Source organism: Pelodiscus sinensis, chromosome 32 (genome assembly GCF_052426305.1).
Source record: "Pelodiscus sinensis isolate ZL-2025 chromosome 32, ASM5242630v1, whole genome shotgun sequence".
Taxonomy (NCBI): domain Eukaryota; kingdom Metazoa; phylum Chordata; order Testudines; family Trionychidae; genus Pelodiscus; species Pelodiscus sinensis.
In genome coordinates this window covers 1,749,035-1,772,425 of record NC_143083.1, presented here as the reverse complement: position 1 = coordinate 1,772,425, position 23,391 = coordinate 1,749,035, and the positions used below count along the sequence as shown (strand labels likewise).

The 23,391-nt window shown below is 49.2% G+C and overlaps 1 protein-coding gene across 6 annotated transcripts in view; it reads right to left on the bottom strand.

Moving 5' to 3' along the window:
- Positions 1 to 14,239, bottom strand: part of PIP5K1C (phosphatidylinositol-4-phosphate 5-kinase type 1 gamma) — a 72,243-nt gene extending 58,004 nt beyond the window's left edge. For 5 of the 6 annotated variants that reach the window (XR_016348208.1, XR_016348211.1, XR_016348210.1 and 2 more), the window contains exon 1: positions 13,958 to 14,236. Coding sequence is in view for 2 of the 6 variants with exons in the window: in XM_075903305.2 (XP_075759420.1) it covers positions 13,958 to 14,057 (100 nt within the window). In the remaining 4 variants the exon portion in view is untranslated. Of the gene's footprint in view, positions 1 to 13,957 lie in introns of all 6 variants that reach the window. The other variant, XM_089775015.1, reaches the window with a different exon arrangement.
- Between the last annotated feature and the right edge of the window lie 9,152 nt (positions 14,240 to 23,391).

Here is a 23,391-nt window from a genome sequence, read left to right as displayed (position 1 = left end):
TGGGGCAACAGCTGCCCTCACCCCCAGTAGCTCCTATTGGCCAGTTTCAGCCAATAGCAGCTGCCTGTTTGCAGGATAGGCAGCACGGAAAGAGCCCCTCTTTCCGCATCCCCCCCACTTTACAGCATTCAGTTCAAAGCAGTAAACATGGCTCCTGCAGCTCCCCTGAACAGGTACAGGGGCTGGAAGGCAGGGATCCTGGCTAAGGAATCTGCTGGCTTGGTGCCAGATAAGGTCTCACAGCCATAGTAAACCCCTTCCCCCCCAAACTTCTGCCCCCTTACCTCATGTAATCCAAACCTTCTACACCCCTGCTCCATCCCCCATAGACTTTCCCAGACACCACATCACCTTTGCGTATTGAACCCCACATTGTGTCCCCATCCCTGAGCCTAAGAGGGTCCACAAAAATCCATTAACTCCGGAACCCCAAAAAGTAAATCTGGCCTATAGGAAGTCTTAAACCTCAGTCTTCCCTGTCCCTTCCCCTCATCCTGTCGGGCTGGAGAGCCAGAGGAGTGAGGTGTCTCGGTTGGGGGCCACATCAGTGAGGGTTGGAGGTTTCTGGAGAAGTTTTTTTGAGCAGTGAGGTTGGATTGCACTGGCTTCTGGCCCTGCTCCCACGGACTAAAGACTAGTTGAGTAACTGCCTTAATTCAAATTGGTTACTTGATTATTCAATTATCTGATATCTGACAACCCTAATGCATGAAGAGAAATTATTCTCTTGTGTAACACTCTGCCTCATTCACTATCCAACCTGCACACAATGAGACATGGATCCTAGATGAGTACGTTATATCACATGCAAGCCAAAATTATAACACGAAACCTTAAATGTAACACTTCTTAATGTCTGAGTGCCTGATTTTGCAACCTTAATGTTCTTTTAACATCTTAACAATAGCTTCCAATGATTCTTAGGAAACAAAAATTAGATCATGTGGAAAGTAACCTCTGCCTGGATCATCAGGGCCAAGGCACCAACCTCTATCACCTGAGCTAAAAGATTAAGCAGGAGCAGTTATCCTCTATGTTGACCAACCATACGGTGATCGGACACATCTTGCCAGTGGCTTACCCAACTATTTGTTAGACAGCTGAGGAATGCTACAAATCTCAGCTTCTATTCCAGACAGTGTAGGAATAGTGGGAGATGTGGTCTGAACAGCCACATTCAGAAAGGCAGGGACCTAAAAAGACAGACTTGAGTCTGTCTTATTAGAGATTGGTTCTACCCTTAGGCTCTACAGAACGTGACCCTGTGCATCTTCTCAATTCCCTCATATGTGGAAAGGTTGAGGAAAGAGAGACACTTGTCTGTTTCCAAGATAGGTAGATGGAGCCCTCTCAACGAGGGCTGTGAAGGGCACAGCATATAAGTCAGTGGAAAAGCAGATTGCTGGAAGAATTCTGCACCACAACGCAATGTAGAATTTTGAAAAAATTAATGTTGTGCATGCAGAATTTCCCTTTTTCCACGGAAATGGGCTGCAGTGCTGCTGGCCGCCACCAGGGGCCACAACACAGGATTCCAGAGTTATCTAGTCTTGTTGCTGGGAACTGGATCTGACCACCTTCTTAATTTCATCTAGCCCACAACAAGTTTCCAGGTCATGGGCACTGGTCTATCCTCTCCCCACCCTTCTCCACACTGAGCTGGAACACTGGATGCTGACCATCAGGAAGCTATGCCTCCTCAGTGGTGAAGACTGGTCAGTTGGTAAATTATTCCAATAGTAAATTACTCATTTTAAAAAAAACTGACATCTTATTTCCAGGTTGAATTTATCTATCATAAGTTCCAGCCACAGGACTGTTAGATCTTTCTCTACTGTCTAAGTACAATATTAATAATGGTCCCTTCAATGTAGCAATCAAGTATCCCTCCTAGTGCTTTAAAAAAAAAACAATACACCGTAATGGAGGAACAACAGCAGAAACCATTACCCCCTGGGGGAACTGGCCACTAGAGGGGGATGAGAAGTACATTTTGCCAGTGTCTTAGACAGGCAACTCAGTCAAGGACAGACTAGAAGATACATTTTGAAAAGCAGAGTGATCCCATGGATGGTGTTCATGTAGTACTAGAGTCGGGGTTCCACCAAAAGTTCTTGTGGAACGTATCAGTTACCTGTGGAGGAAAATGGAAACAGCCCTGGGCTGCCTCTCCAAGACCAGCATGCACACAGACTTCTCTTCTTCTGAGCGGAGGTTTAGAAGGGACTAGGATTCAGAGTTTCCTTCTGGATCCCAGCCCTCTTCTCCCTAGGCTAAAGGAGCTGCAGCTAAACTCCTTTCAGAGCTGGAATATGCTCAGTACAGATGGAATGTTCCGCAGTTACAGCATCAAGCTTCTTACAAGCTCTTCTGAGCACATGCAAGTGGCAAGTTTTTCCCAGTGTCTTTTACTGCCAAATCCAGATGGATTGTGATATGGAAAGCAAAACACATCTTTTACACCCCACAAAAATCCTCCTGCAAAGATGAGTCAAAAGCATATAGGAGATAGAGTGCTTCAAAGGGAGTATTAAGAAAAATGTTAACATTGATATAAGACAATTTTCCTCAGAAGCAGGTCATCAAGGTTTGCTGAAACTTGAGAAATGTCATGAAGAAGGCATGAAAAACTTCAGTCTAAATAGTTGTGTATTTGGTGAAGTTACATAAGCAACAACAGGGTCTTCTCAGGGAAAGCGTTGGTACCTTCAACTGTCGGTGGTACTTCTGGGTCTTTTCTGCAGAGTCAGTCATGGCCCACTAAGAAACACTGACATAAAGCAGGGTCAGGGTTTGGTTGTGCTGGCACAATGGGATGTGCCTGGAATGTGATTCAATTTTATGAGAAACAAAGGAAGGGATCTGCTAGCAGGGATACTGTATAATGACCATGGGGGAACAGCAAGGAGCCAGAGATGGGGACCAGGACAGCTATAACACCAGGAGAGTAAGCAACAGGGTAAAGAGAGTTTGTCTGTCTGTCCCCTCTCGGGAGACATGAACCCCTCCTGCGACTGTGCCCACTGCAACAGCCATGGACAGGAGCTTCTCACCTGGCCCCAAGCTGCTACGGTGACAGATGGCTGGTGTTGTCCTCTCGGCCTGGGGCACCCTGCATACTGAACCCCTAATCCACAGCCCTACCACACGGCAGTGATTTAAATGAAGAAAAACAAAGTTATTTCAGTTAAGGACCCAAGCAACCTCTAGTAATAGATATAGTATTAAGTGTATGCTAGGTCTTAACAAGACAAGATCATCCTCAAAGAAAATCCAAGAAGGACATGCCTTCTTATAAAGCACCTTCCTAATGGATCTGGATTGATCTGTACCTGTGTCCTTAGAAACATAGAGGATTAGGTTTGGAAGAAGCCATCCAGTCCGGTGTTTCTCAAAGAGTGGTATGAGTACCCTTAGCGGTACTCGAGGGAAGTGTGGGGGGGTACATCAACACTGAAATTTGGAGAAAACTGAATTTTTGTTTTAAGTTTTACAGCATTTTATTATTTTTGTACTTTTTATACCCAAAAATTGCCTGCCCAGCTACGATTAAGTTGTTTAAACAAATGTGTTGCAATTGTAGAAAAAAGTGTTGTGTCTGGGGGGTACTTACAATTTTTTTTTTTTTAAAAGGGGGTACTTTATATTTTTTAAAAAAAAGGGGGTTGAGAAACACTTAACTAGTCCAACCCCTGCTCAAAAGGCAGACCAACCCCAACTAAATCATCCCAGACAAAGCTTTGTCCAGCCAGGACTTAAAAATCTTTAAGGATGGAAATTTCACCCCCTCCCTAGGGAATCCATTTCAGTGCTTCACCACCATCCTAGGGAAATCATTTTTCCTAATATCCAACCTAACCCTCCCCTGCTGCAACTTGAGACCATTGCTCCTCGTTCTGTCATCTGCTACCATTGAGAACCAGCTTGCTTCCATTCTCTTGGAACCCCCCTTCATGTAGTTGAGGTCTGCTATCAAATCCCCCTTCACTCTTCTCTTCTGTAGATTAAATAGCCCAGTTTCCTCAATCTCTCCTCCTAAGTCATGCACACCAACCCCCTAATCATTTTAATAATTTGAAGCAGCCCCAGCCCTATGCAACGGTACAGAGGGCTAATTCTAGTTGGCCCTGTTTATTATAGATGAAACTTGACTGCATGTGCTATACAGAAATAATCATTTCCCTTTCCTAGTCTATAGTACATATTTAAGAGCACCATTTACATTACAGTGAATAGCTTCACCTATGCTAATAGAACAGAAACATAAGGGAAGTGGCATTTGGTTTTACTCAAGTAATACTGTAGGGAAAAATTAGTGAGCTACAGTATGACTCACTATCAACTGGGATGTGCAGTTTTCACTATACTGACAAAGAAACACCTCCCCCCCAAAAAAAGCATCTCTATTGAGCAGCCGGCAGCTCCAAACAGCCTAAATTGATGGGAACATATTGAGTCCTTCAGCTTTACTCACCACACACTCTGACTCAGTCTAGTTTTTCACCGCAAGATGGTAAAGAAACTCACATGTAACCTGGAGATGCCACAGGAACACATGACAGTAAACAACTACTCCTAATTATGGGTTGAAAAGATTGTGTTGAAATATGTGGGTGACAAAGAAAAATGAGAGAAAAAGTTACTTTTGCTAGTTTGGGTCTTTTTATTACTAAAAGGTTTCCCAGGAAGTTCTGAGGTTAGTTAGTTTTCACTGGAAAAACACAACACACCACATGGCCTTAAAAGCAGAAGATTTGCTTAAGGGAAGGCAAGGCAGCACCATTGGCTCTTATACTGTTGTCAGGATTTCAGTGTTTGTGGAAGGGGCTGGACTTATATATTCTACAGTAGCGATGGTCAGCCTAGGGTACCAAGTGGGCCTGCATGAGTGGTTCTTCATTTCAGTGGTCCACAAGATTGTTGAAACCAAGATGATCTCCTGGGATAGGGTAGTTTTGCTAACTGCGCATACATACATACATAGAATTTGTGGGATGTGCCAGCTCAACTGTAGAAGTGCCATGATTGGATGCACAGGGAGCACACGGCTTTCACAGTCAATGTATTGTGCAATCAGCACGCACCCCACTTTATGCAGCTTTGCTTTTGGTGCACGTCACTTTAGCAATATTGGTAGGAAAAAAACTACATGGAAGGAAACCAGAAGAATCTGGCACCTCTGTGTGCGCACAATGGTAAACAAGAGGTCTTGGGGACACACACAACCTGGATGGGCATACGGACTACCGATCGCCCACCTCTGTCCTACACACTCAAGTCCTTTACTTTGGGAAAACTTTTCCCACTGTGTCGCAACCCTGATCTCAGGGTGTGTGGATCTTCAGGCTCTCTGCTGGGAACATCAGTTGTGATACAGACTGAAGCTAAACTCATTTCACACAGGTCACCATGCAAGTTACAAGCTTTTCCTTCACCTTCTCTCTCGGACTTCTGTTATTTAACATCGGCACCAAACAGCCTTTTTGTTTGATATCACTAACAAACGGATAAACTTTATACTGAATTTCTGATATTTTGGCATCATAAAGGTATCAATTCAGTGGAATTGTAAAGCTACATGCAGTCAGGTGTTTCACATGTCACAGATCTGAAATTTTCCATACCACAAAAGAACATGAGGTGCCTGTGTGTGTACTGGAAGAGTACGGAGCGGTATACAACCAGATGCTGTAAATGCAGGGCAAGCGTTTTACTATACCAAAGATTTACAGAAAGAGAAAGCATTGTTTCTATAAGTCTCTTCAACTGGAGTAAGGAACTAGGGATGTGAAGGTCTAATCGCACGCACGCACCCTTATCAGAGAGGGGTAGCGGGGGGAGAAGAGGGGTACTTCAAAGTGGCAGCGCCACTTGAAGCCTGGGGCCAGACCCTGGACTCTATGCGGTAATGCCGCTTTGAAAAGCCATGCGCAGCCCATGGCCAGCTGGCGTGTCCCCAGGCCACACATGGCGTTTCAAAGCAGCAGTGCCATGCTGATCCTGGGATCAGCGGCGCTGCCGCTTTGAAATGCTGCGGGGAGCCCAGTGTCAGGCTCCTTGCGGCATTTCAAAGCGGCAGCACTGCGTGGAGTCCGAGATCAGCTGGGGAGCTAACCCCATGCTCCATTCGGCACTGCTGCTTTGAAAGGCCACGGGTAGCCCGGCATCGGGCTGCATGCAGCATTTCAAAGCGGCAGCGCCACATGGAGCTTGGGATCAGCTGGGGACCTCAGGCTCTGTGCAGCGCTGCTGCTTTGAAACGCTGCAGGGAGCCCAGTGCTGAGCTGCATGCAGCATTTCAAAGTGGCAGCATCACGTGGAGCCCAGGATCAGCTGGGGACGCAGCAGCGTTTCAAAGCAGCAGCTCCGCATGGAGCCCAGGGTCAGTGAGGGAGTCCCCAGCTGAACCTGGGCTCCACGCGGCGCTTTCACCTTTGAAGTGTACCAAACAGCCCTATGGCTGTTGATAGAGTGCCTCTGCCTTTGAAGTGTATCAACTAATTGAAAAGTCAATGCAAAATGCATCGACTATTTGATTAGTCAATTACCCGATACTTGATATCCTGATAAGGAACAGTGAACATCATGCAGAAGTACTACTTCCTAACGTACATTTCTTATTGGGAACTCAAACCACAGAACAAAAGCTCTTTTAGAATATACCAAAGTGGTTTATACCCTGCTCTGTGTATGTGAAACTGAACAACCTCAATACTTTGGGCCTATTGAGTGCACGGCTATGAGTGGAGCACGTCCTGCTCTCACAGTCACAGCTGTATGGAGACCGGAACAAGACGTTGCAGCTCATGGGAAAGCTCTGTATTGGAATTAAAAGGACAGAGTCAACGGAACTGTTAAAATTACACTGTGATAAAATCCCTTTCAATACACATCACCTTTGAAGAAAAGACTCCTTTATGAAAAAAAATATTGGCAGGATTTTGACAGTGCTTTACTGATATGTATACAGGTCCAAACGTATGTGGGCTCACACACACCCCTTGCCTCCATGCACTTGCTTCTTCAGCTAGGGATGTTAAAATTCAGGTAATTGTGAAACTGCATAATTGCTGAATTTTTCAGTGGTTACAGCTACTGGGCCCCCACTTGCTGGCCCCACACCTGGGGAGTCGGTTGCTGCCTCTAATACAGAGGCAGTCACACGGGGTAGCAGCCAGCTTCCCAGGAGCAGGGTGGGAGCCTGCATGTAACAGTGACAGCCCCAGCTTAGCCATTGACCATTTACAGTAATACATTCCCAACTCTATCTTCAGCAGGAATAGCAAGGCCAAGCATCTCTCACCTCCTCCCCAGACCCCACAAACAACTGAGAACTTAAGTACTACTCTTCTCCTACAGTTCCTGCCCAAGCTCTCACTGCTTGACAGCTTGTAGAAAAGAAAAGGGCTCCCTGGAACCCAAGTTTTCTATTCTCCAGCATCATAAGGACTTAGAGAACAAAAGGGGACTCCATTACCCAACAAGTTCCCATTACAACCCACCAGTATAAAAATGTCATGGGATTGAAGAAAATGATTCTAAGCTCCTGTTGTTCCCCAGCTCAGTGCAAGGATCCGAGGAATACGAGACAGGGTCCTGAAGCTGAACCACCAGTAAATACACAGCAGGAGGTGGGAAGAGAAGGCACAAAACAAGACAATAAAACACAGTGAAATTGACAATGTACCAATTTAGTGGACTCTGCTGTAGTTAACTTGAGACGAGAGAAGAAGCAACCTTTTCAGACAAATGTGACTTTCGAGTCTATTACATCTTGAACTCCCCTTTGTTCCCACATGCACAGACAGATGGGAACTAATCATGTGCTGGAAAACAAGCCTCTTAGAAAATATTCAAGTGCAACATCATCACTGCCAGAAGAAAGGCACCTGCCAGGCTCCTGCAAATTAATTCAGGTCTGCAGCAATATGCTCAGCAGCCCAAAGAGAGAGATGGGAATAATAAGAAGTGACAAAGATTTAAGCAGCACCTGATGTGCACAGTACCCTGAACCTCTGTCGGAATATCACGTGACTATGTCATATCTATTTCTGGATTTAATTTATTTCAGCTGAGAGACGCTTTCATGAAGAGAGCTAGCAATGTAATTTGGATTTAATTTTTAATACAAGATCTGTATTTGGGAAAAATTCACATTTTGATCAGATTATGGGCTCTTGCCAGATGCACATAGGTCATATGAGTGAATTGCTTGAATCATTGTGCAAGTAACAATCTGAGCTCAGTCTCAGATTATTCCCTAAGGAAGACTTCTTCAGAGCCCTTTAACAAGAGAGCTCCCTGAACGGAACAGCAGCCACAATTCACCAAGTCCCATCAATCCTGGATTCAGGTAGGGGGTTTAGGTTCAGCACTCCACATCAGTACTTGGCCTAAGACAGGGAAGCTAATGATCTGACCAGCATACCAAATGGGGCAATGAATACAGGTTATGTGCCACTTGAGGCATGCTGTGCATATGTTCAGTAGTAGTACTGGATTATGCAACTAGCTGTTACATACAGCTAGTTACAGCTAAGCTAAATGCTAGTAAAAAAATATCAAGTCAAAAATATTTTGAGAGGCTAGAATACCCATTGCTAAGAGGGAAAGTCTTTAGTTCTTACTGGCCTTCCTCAGCTCTCAACCCCCACTAGAAATCCTCCCGCTCAGTCTCATTTAAAGAAACAATTAGTTTGCTTAGACAGTTATAAATTTAGTTCAAAGACTTTGTTCTAATTCCCAATGGACAGACTATGCACTGGGCTCACTTAAGAAGTTACTGCAAAAAAAGGTCTTTAAAATGTAATGAGTTGGGAGGGGTCTTCTGACTAGCTACCATAACCTTAATTGTCAATGTTTCCAAGGGCAGTGGGTGTGCACTGCGCCACCAGGCTTTTAATCTTCACCGCTCCTGGGACGATGTTTATATCTGATTCTTCCTTAAGTTGGTAAAATCTTTCCATTCTGGGAATGGCCACTCCTTTTTTCTTTTTCACCCCACTGGGAAAGGCTGGCCTGCAGGAAGACTTCTTGTGCACAGATTAAAGGGCTGAGACAAGATAAAATTGTTTCCCACAACTCTCGTGAAGTTACTTATGATTTTATCTCTGGCAAAAGGAAGAAACGGTCAACCAATGAGCAAACACTTTATTGTAATATTGTTCTAACCAGCACCCCTACTGCCAGTCCCGAAGTATTGGTATTATAGCTTCAGTGTCCACAGAGGCTGAGAGGGTGAGGAGCTAAAAGTGAACAGACTTGTGTCTCCAGAGGGGGAGTAGCAGACAGCGAGATGCACTGTACCAAGTCAGATAACAGAATTAGATCAACTAAAGGCCTCGCCCTCTAACTCCAGAATAGGCAATAAGCAGCCTGGATGTAGTTCACTGGGGTAGCCCCTAGCTGGTCTCCAGTGCTTTATGTACAAGCACGGCCACCGACTTGCAGCTCCTGTTGGCCGTGGATCACCATTGCAGGCCAGTGGGGAAGAGGAATGCTCCAGGACATCACTTCCTGCAACCCCAGTGGCTGGGAACAGCAATCCAAGGCCAACGGGAGCTGCAAACAGCCGTACCTGCCAACGCACAGGTAAATAAAGCACCCACGGCCTGCCAGGGGCTTAACCTGACAAGTGGCACCCGGCCCATAAGCTGCTTATTGCCCACTTCTAAACTCTAGCGCAGGGGTGGAAAACCTAAGGTCCGTGGGCCAAATGCAGCCCCTGGATTGCATGGATCCATCCCCCAAGGCTCCTCCCACACAGGGGAGCCTGTGATGGTGCTCCAGCTCCCCGCCATCCCACTGTGGGGCTGGTGCACAAAAAAAAACCCAAAAAACCACACACATCTACTAGACTGGGCCCCACAGGCTCTGGTGTGTATGGAGAATGTGGGGAGCGTCTCTCTCCTTCTCAGGCAGGGTTCACATCAACGAGGGTTTTGGGGGGAGGGAGTGTTTGTTTTGCTTCCACCTGCGTGTAGCCCGACATACTTTTCTGTGTGTCAGCGGCCTCTGACCCAAACAAGATTCCCCATCCCTGCTCTAGAACAGCGGTTCCCAACAGCTGGGCAATGGCCTGCTGCCAGGCCACGGACCTCTGGCTGCCGGGTTGGGAGAGGTGTGTTCTACCCTGCCTCGCCTCTCAGCCAACCAGTACTGGGAAGGGGCAGGGTCTTCTCCCATTTGCAGATGCACTCTTCCATGGCTCGGAAAAGACGGTGTGTGGCCGTCACCCTAACTCCAGAATAGGCAATATGCAGCCTGGATGTAGTTCACTAGGGTAGCCCCTAGCTGGTCTCCAGTGCTTTATGTACAAGCACGGCCACCGACTTGCAGCTCCTGTTGGCCATGGATCACCATTGCAGGCCAGTGGGGAAGTGGCAATAAAGCACTCTTCTGCAGCTGGAGGAGCATGGAGTGGCACTGGTTGGCTGAGAGGTTAGGAAGACACACTGCTCCCAACAGCCATGGTGGATAGGGAGGTACTGGGCAGTGTTCCCCAGCCCTGGCCCCCAGAGCTGCTGCAATACAGTCAGCAGCGCAGGGCTAGGTGACGGGGGCAGAGCAAGCACTGGGGGCTCCAGGGGCAGGGCTAGTGCTGGGGGGCTCTGGAGGCTGAGCTAGTGGGGGGGTAGGGCTGACACTGGGGAGGCTCTGGTGATGACACTAACATCTGGGGCTGGCATGGGGAGGTATAGTGGGGCTCTGGAAACAGGAGGCTGGTACTGGGGACATCTGGAGGGTAGGGGCTGGCACTGGGGATGTTGGATGCAGGGGACTCTGGGGTTAGTGGGGGTTCGGGGAGGTACTGGAGGGGTGGGGGACTCTAGGGATTAGGGCTGGCACAGGGCTGGGTTTTTGGTGGACCGGTAACTCTATTTGTATAGCTGCATATTCATCATTTGCAAATAAAGTGTTGCCAGTCCATCACAAGTTTGTGAATGGGTTTGCTGTTCCCCAATAGCAAAAAGGTTGGGAACCCCTGCTCTAGAGAGTTCTAGTGTTTTGCCAAGTCTGGCTTTGAAGAATCATAAGTGATGAGACAAGACTTGAAAAAAAACCGATCACACAACTAGACAGATCACAAAAATACCGTGTGGTGTGTGAAAAGTTCAGGCCCACCTCCCCAAACTGCGGGGATTCCCACAGGCATGATGCCTCTGGTCCCTGTTTGAGGCACCATCTTTTCTAATGTCATTGTACAGTTGGGTCTCCAATGATCTGAACCCCACTCACAACAGGGAGATTTTGGATTCTTCTCATTCTCTCAGAGCAGCCTGACTGTTGCTAATAAAGGGAGAATGATGTCCCTGCCATTCTACCTTTTCATCCACTTTTTGGGGACAGGTACTCCATCCTGAGTAACACCAAGGCCTGCCACAGCTGCTGCTTATCAGAGCTTTCCTCAAGACCAGACATCTGAAGATATTAGGATTTTCACCAGTTTAATTGATGATCGCAGCAAATCTCAGCAAAGTCGTCAAGTGCTGCTTGGTAAAAACTGCATGCAGCTGTCTGGTCTAGACTGTCTGTGGACTCCAGAAGATGATACAACAGTTTACATGTGATTCAATTTCCAGAGTGTTCTTTAAAGCCATAACAGCTAGACACTTTTCTTTTTCTACTCATCGCCAAAAGCCATAAATCCTGCTGCTTGCCTGCACTGCATCTTGCTAAACAAGCCTCACACGGTGTTCCAGAAAAGGACACCTAGAATAAACTGGAGAATTTCTCAAGCAGGGCTGGGCAAAATATGGTCCATGGGCTGCATCCGGCCCACCAAGCCACCAGATCCGGCATGCAGCAGCCTCACCAACCCCCTGCCCACTCCACCCTGCACTCAGTAAAGTCAGCTGCGGGCCATGTCAGCATCTCTGAATGCTGAGAGACGGGGAGGGGAGTGTTCTCACGCTGCTCTTCCCCCAGTAGCTCCATTGACTCATTTCCAGCCAACAGCAGCTGCCTGTTTGCAGGACCCCTTCCCCTCTCATTCCCCAGGCTCACAGTGTTGAGTTCAGAGCAGTAAACATGGCCCTTGCATCAGCTCTAAGCACCTACAGAGTGTGGAAGGCAGGGAACCTAAATAAGGAACCTGCTGGCTGGGAGCTGCCCAGATAAGCATCTCCCAGCTAAGGCAAGATCAGAAACATGTTGCTAAAAAAAATCCCCGTGCATCTGTCCTTGCCCACTGACTTACAGACTTCCGTACTGGATTATTTAAGTTATACTGCCTCTTAAAAAAAATAAATCATTGTGTTGCAACAGGCAATTTAATTGGTTCAGTTAAACACTATGAATAAACTTAGTGTTGAGACGCATGGATACTCAGCATCTCTCTGAATGAGACTCACAATGACACTTGGGTTATGTCTACACTGGCAGCTTCTTGCACGTTCTTGTGCAAGAAGTCTTGCACAAGAAAGTGTCCACACTGCCATGTGCGAGCTGTGCTTTTGCACAAGAGTGCCCATGGCAGTGTGGACGCTCTCTTGCGCAGGAAAGCTCTGATGGCCATTTTAGCCATAGGGGCTTCTTGCGCAAGAAATCCCTGCTGAGCTCCTGCGCAGGAGGGCTTACACCTGTTAAAAAAAAGAACGTAGCTCTTGCGCAAGAAGCCCTCTCTCACCACGCCATACTGCAAGTGTCCTTATACAAGAGCAGGCGGGCAGTGTGGACGCTCTGTGGATTCTTGCTCAAGAACGGCCATACTTGAGCAAGAAGCCGCATGTGTAGACATAGCCTTGTAGTCTTCTTAACCCAGAATGGCTGCACTACAGTCATATGCAAAAGTGAACCTAAAAATTGTAGTTATAATGAACTGTAATTCAGTGAGCAAGCGCAGATGAACAGGGATTTGCCCAGCAACATAATTCTGATTGTCAGTTTGAGACTCCCAAATTCATTTCATATGATCAATAATAGTCAGGCCTACTAATTAGTATGTTTCCAGCCTTTCTGATCTTGCCTTGGATAAGCTGAAGGTGACAGAAATATTGCTTTTCTTTAACTGGAAAAGATTCTCACAATTTATAAGGGGTACATGAAAGAGATCATAGGAAGAGTGTGAATAGCTGGGGAAAGCAATGAAGACCAGGGATGTGAGAGACACGGCCCCTCCCATCCCACAGAGCAAAATAAAACAAAAAAAAACACACACCACTTTGTGGTCTTTGATCCAAGGAACAGAGAACACAAAAGGAACAGACCCAACTGAACTGCACTTCTCAGAGAAAGTTGTGGCGTTGTAGCACAGGAATCAAACACGAAGTCCCTGGCTCAGCTGTGCTCGCTGGACAAGCCATTTAAATGCCCCACCGCCTGTAAAATGAGGTTAATGGTTCTCTTATTGTACAGGGGCATTGCGAGGATACGCAGAGATATAGGGATAGCAGGGTGGAGAAAAGCCAATTAACTTCGGCACTGATACACCTCAGCTGTCACCAGACCCGGGCTCGCTAGTCTTTGGTTGGAAGAAGAGTATGTTTTTCCCCTGAGACCCTGCACGTTGTTGCTCTCCCAGCAGCTCCATTCAGCAGAGGAAGCCTATTGGGTGCACCTCGTCCATCGTGCTGGGGGCGACTGAGAGCCTGTGCCCCGCTCTCCTGGGACAAGGCCCCATTCCTGACTGCCTACTGCAAGCAGCGGGCTCCCGCCCGCCCGGGGAGCACGGCACTCCCCGGCCCCAGGGGCAGCCCTTCTGTCCCCTCGCCCCGCGCTGCCCCGCGCGCGCCCCGCCCCCGGCTGCCCCTCGCGGGCGGCGCAAGCGCAGCAGGGCTGGCTCGGGAGGCGCCCCGCAGCCCCTATGGGGGAGGGGCGTTGCCCGGGGAGCGCGGCCTGTCCCGGGACGGCAGAGCCCCGCCCCCCCCCCGCGCGGGCACAGCGGGCGCTCCGCCCAGGCGGGCCGTGCCCGGGGGCTGACAGGGATCGCGCCCCCCCCCGTCCGCAGCCTGGTCACCTCCTGCCGAGTCCGGGCCCCCCCATCCCGCCTCCGGCGAGACGGCTCCGGCCTCGGCGGCTGCCGCGCTCTCCGCATCGTCCGGCACCTCCAGCTCCATGGCCGCGCAGAGGGGGGAGGCCCCGGCCCCGGCTGCCAGCAGCAGCAGCAGCGACGCCGGCGCTGAGGAGATTGGGAAGCGCGCCGAGCGGCGCGGACCATAGAGCCGGGAGTGCGGCGGCTAGAGGCGCCGCTGTGGGCCCTGAAGGCGGAAGATCATAGAGACGGCCGGATGTAGGGCTAGAAGGGCCCCGGACACCACCACCCACGCGGCTCCGGAGGGCTACATGGGGAGGGGGAGGGGAAACCATAGAGCGCAGCTAGGCGGCCGCTTGTAACCGGAAGGAGCGGGATTGGGAGTCGCAAACCATAGAGAAGAGCGACGGAGAGTCGCTCCTGCACTTGTTCCCACGCCTGAGGGGACAGGAAACAGAGAGGGGCGGGGCGAGCGGCCCCTCCCCGTGTGTCCTCAGAGCAGGGTGAATGGCTCTAGCCCGGCAGCAGTGGGGGCGGGCCTGCCAGGTCACCATGGCAACACGGGCAGCCGCGCTGGCCCCTGTCATTGGGGGAGGGGTCGGTGCCCCCCTTCCTGCGCTGGGCAGGTGGCTACGCCCAGGCCCGGCTGGGGGGGGGGGGCTCTGCACAGGGCCGGCTCGTTAGCACCTTTCAGCCCCCCAGGTTTACCAGCGCGGGGGGGGGGGGGGTTGTGGGTGCAGCTCCCCCTCCCCCCATGTAAGAATGTAGCCGACTGACCGATAAGCAAAAGCTGACAGGTTAATGCTAGACGACAGCGTTTCCCTCCCCCGCCCTTGCCAGTAATGTCAGCCGGCTGGCCAGCAGCCCTGCTCACTCCTGGCTTGCCCTGGGGCCAGGCAGCAGCTCAAGGCAACTGGCAGTCAGTGCGCGAGGGGAGCTGATGGACCAGCTCCAGCCTGGCACCCCACGGAAAGGCAGAGGACTCCTCGCGAGTGAAGCCGGAGTGCACTGGCTGCTGGCTCTGCCCTTGGGGACTACAGACTAGTCCACTAACCGATAAGAATTCATGAGGTTATTCGACTATTCAATTAACCAATATTTAACACCCCTAATCTCCTCTTCTTTTGCCTTGATACACAGGCTTTAAGGCTGTGTCTAGACTGGCCAATTTTTCCGGAAAATCAGCCGCTTATTCGGAAAAACTTGCCAGCTGTCTACACTGGCCGCTTGAATTTCTGCAAAAGCACTGACTTCCTACTGTAAGAAATCAGTGCTTCTTGCAGAAATACTATGCTGCTCCCGTTTGGGCAAAAGTCCCTTTTGTGCAAAACTTTTGTGCAAAAGGGCCAGTGTAGACAGCTGAGATTTGTTTTGCGCAAAAAAGCCCCGATCGCGAAAAGTGCTTTTGCAGAAAAGCGTCCGTGCCAATTTAGATGCTCTTTTCCGAAAATGCTTTTGACGGAAAACTTTTCCGTTAAAAGCATTTCCGGAAAATCATGCCAGTCTAGATGTAGCTAAGAGTCTTATGTTGTTACCAGTGTCCTCTGCAAGCTGAGCACTTGTGTGCCACTCAGGAGAGATTCCAACAGCATTCAGCTGATTAGCAAAGTAATACACCGCCCCCTGCTCTGGAAGAGAATACTTCACGGGTACGTCTAGACTGGCAAGATTTTGCGCAAAAGCAGTCACTTTTGTGCAAAATCTTGCCGCCTGTCTACACTGGCCACGAGTATTTGTGCAAGAACACTGACTTTCTACTGTACAAAATCAGTGGTTCTTGCGCAAATACTCCGACGCTCCTGTTCAGTATTCTTGCCTAACTTAGTATTCCCTAAGTATTCTTGCGCAAGAGGGCCAGTTGTAGACAGCCAAGTTAATTTCTTGTGCAAGAAAGCCCAATGGCTAAAATGGCCATCTGAGCTTTCTTGTTCAAGAGAGCGTCTACACTGGCACTGATGCTTTTGCGCAAAAGCTAATCTCTTGCGCAAATACTTTTAACGGAAAAACTTTTCCATTACATACTTTTAACTGGATGTAAGTTGGGGGCTTTTTCCTTCTCTCCCCTAACCCTTCTCTGTGCTATTTATTTGAAAACTGAACCCCTTAAACTCCATTCATCTGAAGAAGTAGGTTGTGCCTGCAAAGGCTCATGATACCGTCTACATGTTTTATTAGTCTCTAAGGTGCTGCAAGACTATTTGTTGGTTTTTAAGTTTTTCCAGTGTCCTGTAAGTGATTTTCCACAAGATCTCAGAATATGTAAGTGTTAGAGCTGAGTGGTTCTAATATTTATTTAGTTATCTTTCTTTATATAGGAATTAGATATAGTGCTCCTGTCAGCTAACTGCCAAAAAATTAGAGTTTTCCAGTACCTTGGTAGCCCTGGAAACAGATGATGCATGTGTTTAAAGGGGGGGGGATTCCGCCCTCCCCATTTGGTGCTTGGCTTGTACTGAGCATGCTCAGTAACACTGCTGCAGTCTCTGACCTCACTCTGCACCCCCATACTTTCACTCTCCGCCTCTCATCATGGCATGACCTATGGGTCGCCTCCCCCCAAATCTGAAATGGTGACCCTGGTAGCAGCCCCCAATCTGCCAAGAGCAGAGGGCTCCTCCAAGCCCACCATGATGCATGCCAGGATGGGAGGCAGCAGGCAACCCTGTGGTCTGGGGGCTGGCTCCAACTGGACTAGAACAGTCCCCTGCCCGGGATCTCACTTAATCAGATAACTGGTTTAGCCTAATGTTTAAACTGTTAACTGATTAAATGGGACTTTACATTCTTACTCCCCACGGACCACTCTGACCTGGGCTATCCTCACAACAACAGAATTGTCACCCTGAAGTGACTGTCCTAACCCCATTGCACACGGGGTACCCTCATGATGCCAGTGAGGCAGGATGGTACGTGGCATCAGGAAGATGATGTCACAAATACAAGTGCCTATGAATGTCAGGGCTGCACACGGCAGGTAGTACTAGTGTTCTCCTCTGCATGCAGGATGTGTTGATCTTGCAAAGGAACCTGCATATACCACCCTATCCTCTCCCACCCACCCTGTAAATAGAGAGACGTGGCAGGAAATTTACATGAAATCACTTCTGCCCCCTTTTATCCTGTTTTCAAGTCACATGAGCCCTGGACTTGGGCAGACTACTGGCGGCTCATCTCTGTTCCCCTTACAACGGCACCATCTAGTGTAGAGATCTGCCCCGCCTCAGATTTTATTCTTAGTGTTGTCTTCATGATGAGAAAAAGAAAAGTGTGTTTTAATGTGTTAACCAATGGTCACATCCTAGAGAAGACTAGGAAGGCAGTTGTGATTTTAATATGTTAGCTGGTGTGTACCAAAAACTTGTTAAAATAAGGTGTCACTTTAAATTCTAAGGGTTTTTTTTTGGGGAGGGGGGAGGGGAAGGTGCTGAGGGAAGTGTGCATTCTGATCCTCAGCAGTGAGTGCACAAAAGAGCCAGTCTGATGCAAGGAGCGGGTGAGTTGTGCCTCTCTGCTGAGGTTGGCCCTGCATGTAAAATCCATACAAACTTTTAGATATCAGTAAAAACACACCAAGCTTTGTAATGGAGCTGAGGAGTTCTGTCCACTTGGTCCAGGGCAAGCTCTGCATAGTGGGACAACTCCAGGAACTTTATAGTTCCCAGGGCAGTGGCGGAGAGGGGCAATCTGGCCAGTGCTGACTGGCAGGGGCAGCTCTTCTCTGACTCCAGCTTTGGACTCTTCTTCCACATCACTAGTGTGCACACCAGCAACTTTTTGTGACTGCAGGGACATAGGAGACAGGGTACAGTGGACCAGGCACAGCAGCCTCCCACAGGTTCCCTGCCAGTGAGTAGGGATGGAAAGAGTTAAATGGTTAACCGATTACCCAGTAAGCATCACTCTTACTGGGTGATGCCTATCTGGTAAGTGGTTAACTGGCAGCCTGGCCGAGCTAGAGGGTGCTCCAGCCTAGCCAGGCCCACCGGATCCCGGTAGCCAGTTAAATGTAACGAGTTAATTTAACTTTAACTGGTTAACTCTTTAAACAGGTTTTTACATTGCTACCAGTAAGTCCTGTCACTGGTGACAGCCTCTAGTCCCAGCTGGGCAAGCGGCTCATGGATCTCTCCTCTCAGGGTGGGAGAAGGGCCTAGAGGAAGGATGGTTTGGGACAGGGGAATTGTCTCCATATTAGGGATGTAAGGGTTTAATCGGTTAAGCATAAGCATTAGCTTATTGGTTAACCTTATCAGTTAAACACCCAGCCACTGCTGGCAATTCTTGGCTATGGCAGCAGCTGGGATCCTGTGGGACCAGCAGCTACCTGGAGCCTGGGGGACTGGCAGTGCCAGCAGCCTGCAGGGCCAGCAGAGCAAGGAGTGTTTAACAGTGTAACCAATTGAATTTGAATCAGTTACATGGTTAGTGGCTTTTTAAAATCCTTTTTACATTCCCATGCATGTGGAATGTTGTTTATTTTTATTCTTTTGAGCCATCTTCATTTTATGCAAGAATATAGGTCTAAGAAAGATTGGTTGTTCCTAATTTTTTCTATACTGTCCATAAAAATCATGTAACCCTTCTACCGGATAGGGCCGGCAGCAACCAGGGCCAGGTTCAATATCTAGGGGTCCATCTCACACAGAACCGGCTCGAGCCCCCAACCAGTAGCCTGGGAAATTCACACACCCCTGGACATCTCTGAGAGGCAATGCTTCCCCACTCGCAAGCACAAAGTCTGAGTGTAGAAAATAAACTTTTAATGAAAGAGAGAGAGAGAAGTGACCTGCATTAACTTGGGAAAATACCATGAACAGAGTTCATAACTCCTCATGAGTAACCGTCCCAGCTCAAATGGATTGAGCAATGTCTTGCCTCTCAGGCTCAGTAGTCCAGCAAGATAAGGGTTCCATTCAGCTACCCAAACTTTCCCCATACCCCACCTCAAACGCCCCACTTACAGCTCTGTCCAGTCAGTGCAGACCCAGACACATCACTCTCATGACTTCCTTCATAGAGCCTGATGTGATTCCACCTGTGTGCTGCCCCTGCTGCCCGCTGGTCATTCCTGCCAGCCGCTCCGCAGGCTACAATGGGTCTGGCTCCAGGCCAAACCAGTGACTTCAGCTCTTAGGCTGCGTCTAGACTGGCAAGATTTTGCGCAAAAGCGGTCGTTTCTTGCACAAGAGGGCCAGTGTCGACAGCCAAGTTAATTTCTTGCGCAAGAAAGCCCGATGGCTAAAATGGCCATTGGCGCTTTCTTGCACAAGAGAATGTCTACACTGGCACGGATGCTTTTGCACAAAAGCAAATCTTTTGCGCAAAGGCACATGCCAGTATAGATGCGCTCTTGCGCAAATACTTTTAACAGAAAATCTTGTCCATTAAAAGTATTTGCGCAAAATCATGCCAGTCTAGACACAGCCTTTGTGATTTCAACTCTTTAGCCACCACCTAGGCTGGCAAAAGATTCCAGCTTCCACTGGACTAGCAAAAAAACTCCTCATGGAGTCTGCTTTAGGTCTATCCTTAAAACAAGGGGGAACGAGGCAAGTTGAGCCAGTCTTACAGCTCATACCTAGCAGGCATGAAGCAGGCTGACTCTAGCCCTTCCCCCCTCCCCCAACTCAGTCCACTCAACTCTGGAAGGGGAGAGACTTGTTCCTCTGAGACCTCTTACAGTGATGGTGTCTCTCCTGCAAGCACTGGTGTCCTATTTTACAGTTCCCACATTTAGGGGTAGCATGATTTGTGACCCCCACAACAACCCCAAATTAGCTACAGTACATCACATTCCATTCCAACACTGATCCTCCATCAGCCCTGGCTGAATTGGATTTACATAACCACACCTCGGATTCCTTCCCCCTCCTGGCATGAGCTGTATTTACATATCAACAGTTAACAGTTAATTATCTTGCAGAGCTAAACAATTGGAGTGAGCATATCCACCCCCAGGGCAGCTCTCTCCTTTTAGCTGGCTGATAGCAAGCAGTAATTCAGCCTGGCTGTATCTAGACTGGCCACTTTTTCCAGAAAAGCAGCCGCTTTTCCGGAAAAACTTGCCAGCTGTCTACACTGGCCACTTGAATTTCCGGAAAAGCACTGACGATCTCATGTAAGATTGTCAGTGCTTTTGCGGAAATACTATGCTGCTCCCGTTCGGGCAAAAGTCTTTTTCCAAAAAACTTTTGCACAAAAGGGCCAGTGTAGACAGCAGAGATTTGTTGTCCGCAAAAAAGCCCCGATCGCGAAAATGGCGATCGGGACTTTTTTGCGGAAAAGCATCCTGCCAATCTAGACGCGCTTTTCCAAAAATGCTTCTAATGGAAAACTTTTCCGTTAAAAGCATTTCCGGAAAATCATGCCAGTGTAGATGTAGCCCCCCTGCTTACAATCATATTCAGCAGTTGGCAAGCCACCTCTGCTGCCTGCTTTGTCTAGCTCTGTATTTGCTTAATGTGTATTAGATTTCTGGATTCTAGGAAATCAAATTGTATGACATTGCAACCTTTCAGCAAGAGTATTTCTACTCCCTGCTGGTGAGTAGGGAGGTGAAGGGTTAAATGGTAACAGGTTATCCAGTAAGCATCAGTCTAATCTGGGTTATGCTTACCTGGTAAGTGGTTAACTGGTGCATGCTTTGAATATAAGGCTATGTCTGAAAAAGCAGACACATTCTTTCACCATCCCTGGAATCCTCATTGTATGAGGAAGAAGGGATGTGTCAAAAGTGGAGGTTTTTCTGAAATCTGGTCCCATGTAGACAGGGCAAATTTCAGAAAAGTCTCTTTCAAAAGAAAAGCGGAAAAAGATACATTGCCTCGGCGTTTCAAAGCAGCGCTGCACAGCTGAGCCCGGGCTCAGCTCCATGCTGTGCTACTTTGAAATACTGCTGTGGCGTTTGTTTGTTGGGAATCCCCAGCTGAAACCGGGTTTTGGGGAAATGCCGCTCGGAGCCCAGGCTCCACATGGCATTTCAAAGCAGCAGCGCAGGATGGAGCGTGGGGTCAGCAGGAGACTCTGAGTGCCCCACTGACCCTGGGCTCCACGAGGGCACTTCTGCTTTGAAATGCACAAGAGCCCACGCTGGGCCCCCGCTGTGCAGCCTGGAGTCAGTGGGACTAGCTGGCCCGGGCTGCATGCAGAGTTCCGCATTCCTCCTTTGAAATGTACAAGAGCCCAGTAGGGGCCCAGCAGGTACTCTTGTATATTTCAAAGGAGGAATGTGGAAGTGCCTATCAACTAGTCGAGGGTAATTCCATCGACTACTCAACTAGTAAATTACTTGACATTTAACATGCTTAGCGCATTGCCCCAGCTCTGGGCCAGGTAAGGCTGGGGCTGATTACCCCATCCTTCCCCAGGAGCAGGGGTGGGCTAGGGCAGGGCTGGGCAGCCACGCGCCCCTCCCACACCTTGCACGCCCACACACAGAAATTCCTGCGTGCAAGCCTGAGAGCCTGTATAGGCTCCTTCACCACAGCCTTTTCCTGTGGCCAATTCCTGGCTTTGTACCACCAACCCTGTTACTTCCTTCTCAGCTGTTCTCCATCATCATTCTATGGTTACCTAGTTCCTCTCCACTGTGGCCTATGCAGTAAATTTGCCTCTTTCTCAGTTTCATTGACCCTTGCTTGGCTAGTATGGAGCGAGCTCCCCATCACACTTGCTTAAGTTTAAGCAGCATAAAACTCTTAAGTGATGTGACGGATTTGGGTCCGGGAGCAAGCTCTCACTCTGTCGCAGGGGTGAGCCCCAACGAACACACCATCTAGGAGACCTGGGGCATGGCGGTCATTGGGGTGCGAACTCCCCACTCCCCCTTCCCGGGTTGAGCGGAGCACAGCGAGTCCACCGTCTGGGGTATCCCGTGGCCCTTCAGCCCCTCCCAGGGGGTCCGTATTCTTTACCCAAGTACCACCAGGGCATCCACCCCTCCCAAGATTCCTTAGTTTGGTATCAGGTCAATGTGTGAGTGGGAGACAATGAGTGTGGGGACTAGGGGGACCCTGGCCCTCCCTCTCCACTGGGTCCCAGTCCGGGGCCCTTTGGGGTTCGCGAACAACCCTTATCCGACTGACGGGGTCCCACCCTGTAACACGTCAGACCATGGGCGTCAAAAGCACTCTGCTCCGGGCTGCTTCCTAACCTCCCTCAGTCTGAGGGCCTCTTGTCCTGGCACCAAGGGACCTACCGCTCCGACAGGGGTCCCGGGCTCCTCGCCGCAGCTCTCTGGGGTCCAGTACTCCTGCCTCAAACGTGGGGGAAGGAACCGCTGCCCCATGGTCCTCCCCTGCCTCCTGCTCTCTGGGCGCTTTTTGAAGCCCTCGCCAGGGCCTGTTCTGCCCTCCTTCGTCCCTCTCCCGACGTCCCCACGCACAAAGCGTCGGGTCCCTGGGGTGGGGTTACGTTGTGGTGTGCCGAGAGGGATGGGTGGTAGTCCGCCACTTGCCACCGGCAGGCATCCCCTCCCGGCGCCAGTTTGCCCCGCTCAGTGCGGGGATCGGTGGGCCAGCGTTCCGGCTGTGCGCCTGCCGCAGTGCGCCTCCTCGCCCTCTTGCCAGTGTTAGTGCAGGCCACGCCTGGCCTGTCACAAGTGACTTCTAATTAGCTTCTGTATTCCTTGATGAGTAGACTGTACCCCGTTATGTACAATTAGGGGCAGGGAAGAGTAAGGTGTAGTGCAACCTTGTTCTATGGAGACTGGCGCCCCTAGCCTACAAGCACACACCTGCTTGAGCCCACTGCAGTGGGAGTACTTGTGGCAGTACAGTGAAGCATGAGTGTGCTTGCAGAATCAGAGTCCTAGGTACATTTCACAATAGGAAAAACACCTCCAGCTTTTCCTAAGTGAAAATTACCTGATGTGCCAATACGAATTGGAAAAGCTCCCTTATGGCTTTGTGCCATCAGTTATTCTTTGATTATACAGATTTGATTAAGGGAGGGAGGACATTTAGTGGTTCAGACACTGGGGCTACGTCTACACTGGCCCCTTTTCCGGAAGGGGCATGTTAATTTCAGCTATCGTAGTAGGGAAATTCGCGGGGGATTTAAATATCCCCCGCGGCATTTAAATAAAAATGTCCGCCGCTTTTTTCCGGCTTTTAGAAAAGCCGGAAAAGAGCGTCTACACTGGCCCCGATCCTCCGGAAAAAGCGCCCTTTTCTGGAGGCTCTTATTCCTACTTCAAAGTAGGAATAAGAGCCTCCGGAAAAGGGCGCTTTTTCCGGAGGATCGGGGCCAGTGTAGACGCTCTTTTCCGGCTTTTCTAAAAGCCGGAAAAAGCGGCAGACATTTTTATTTAAATGCCGCGGGGGATGTTTAAATCCCCCGCGGATTTCCCTACTACGATAGCTGAAATTAACATGCCCCTTCTGGAAAAGGGGCCAGTGTAGACGAGCCCTGGGAGTCAG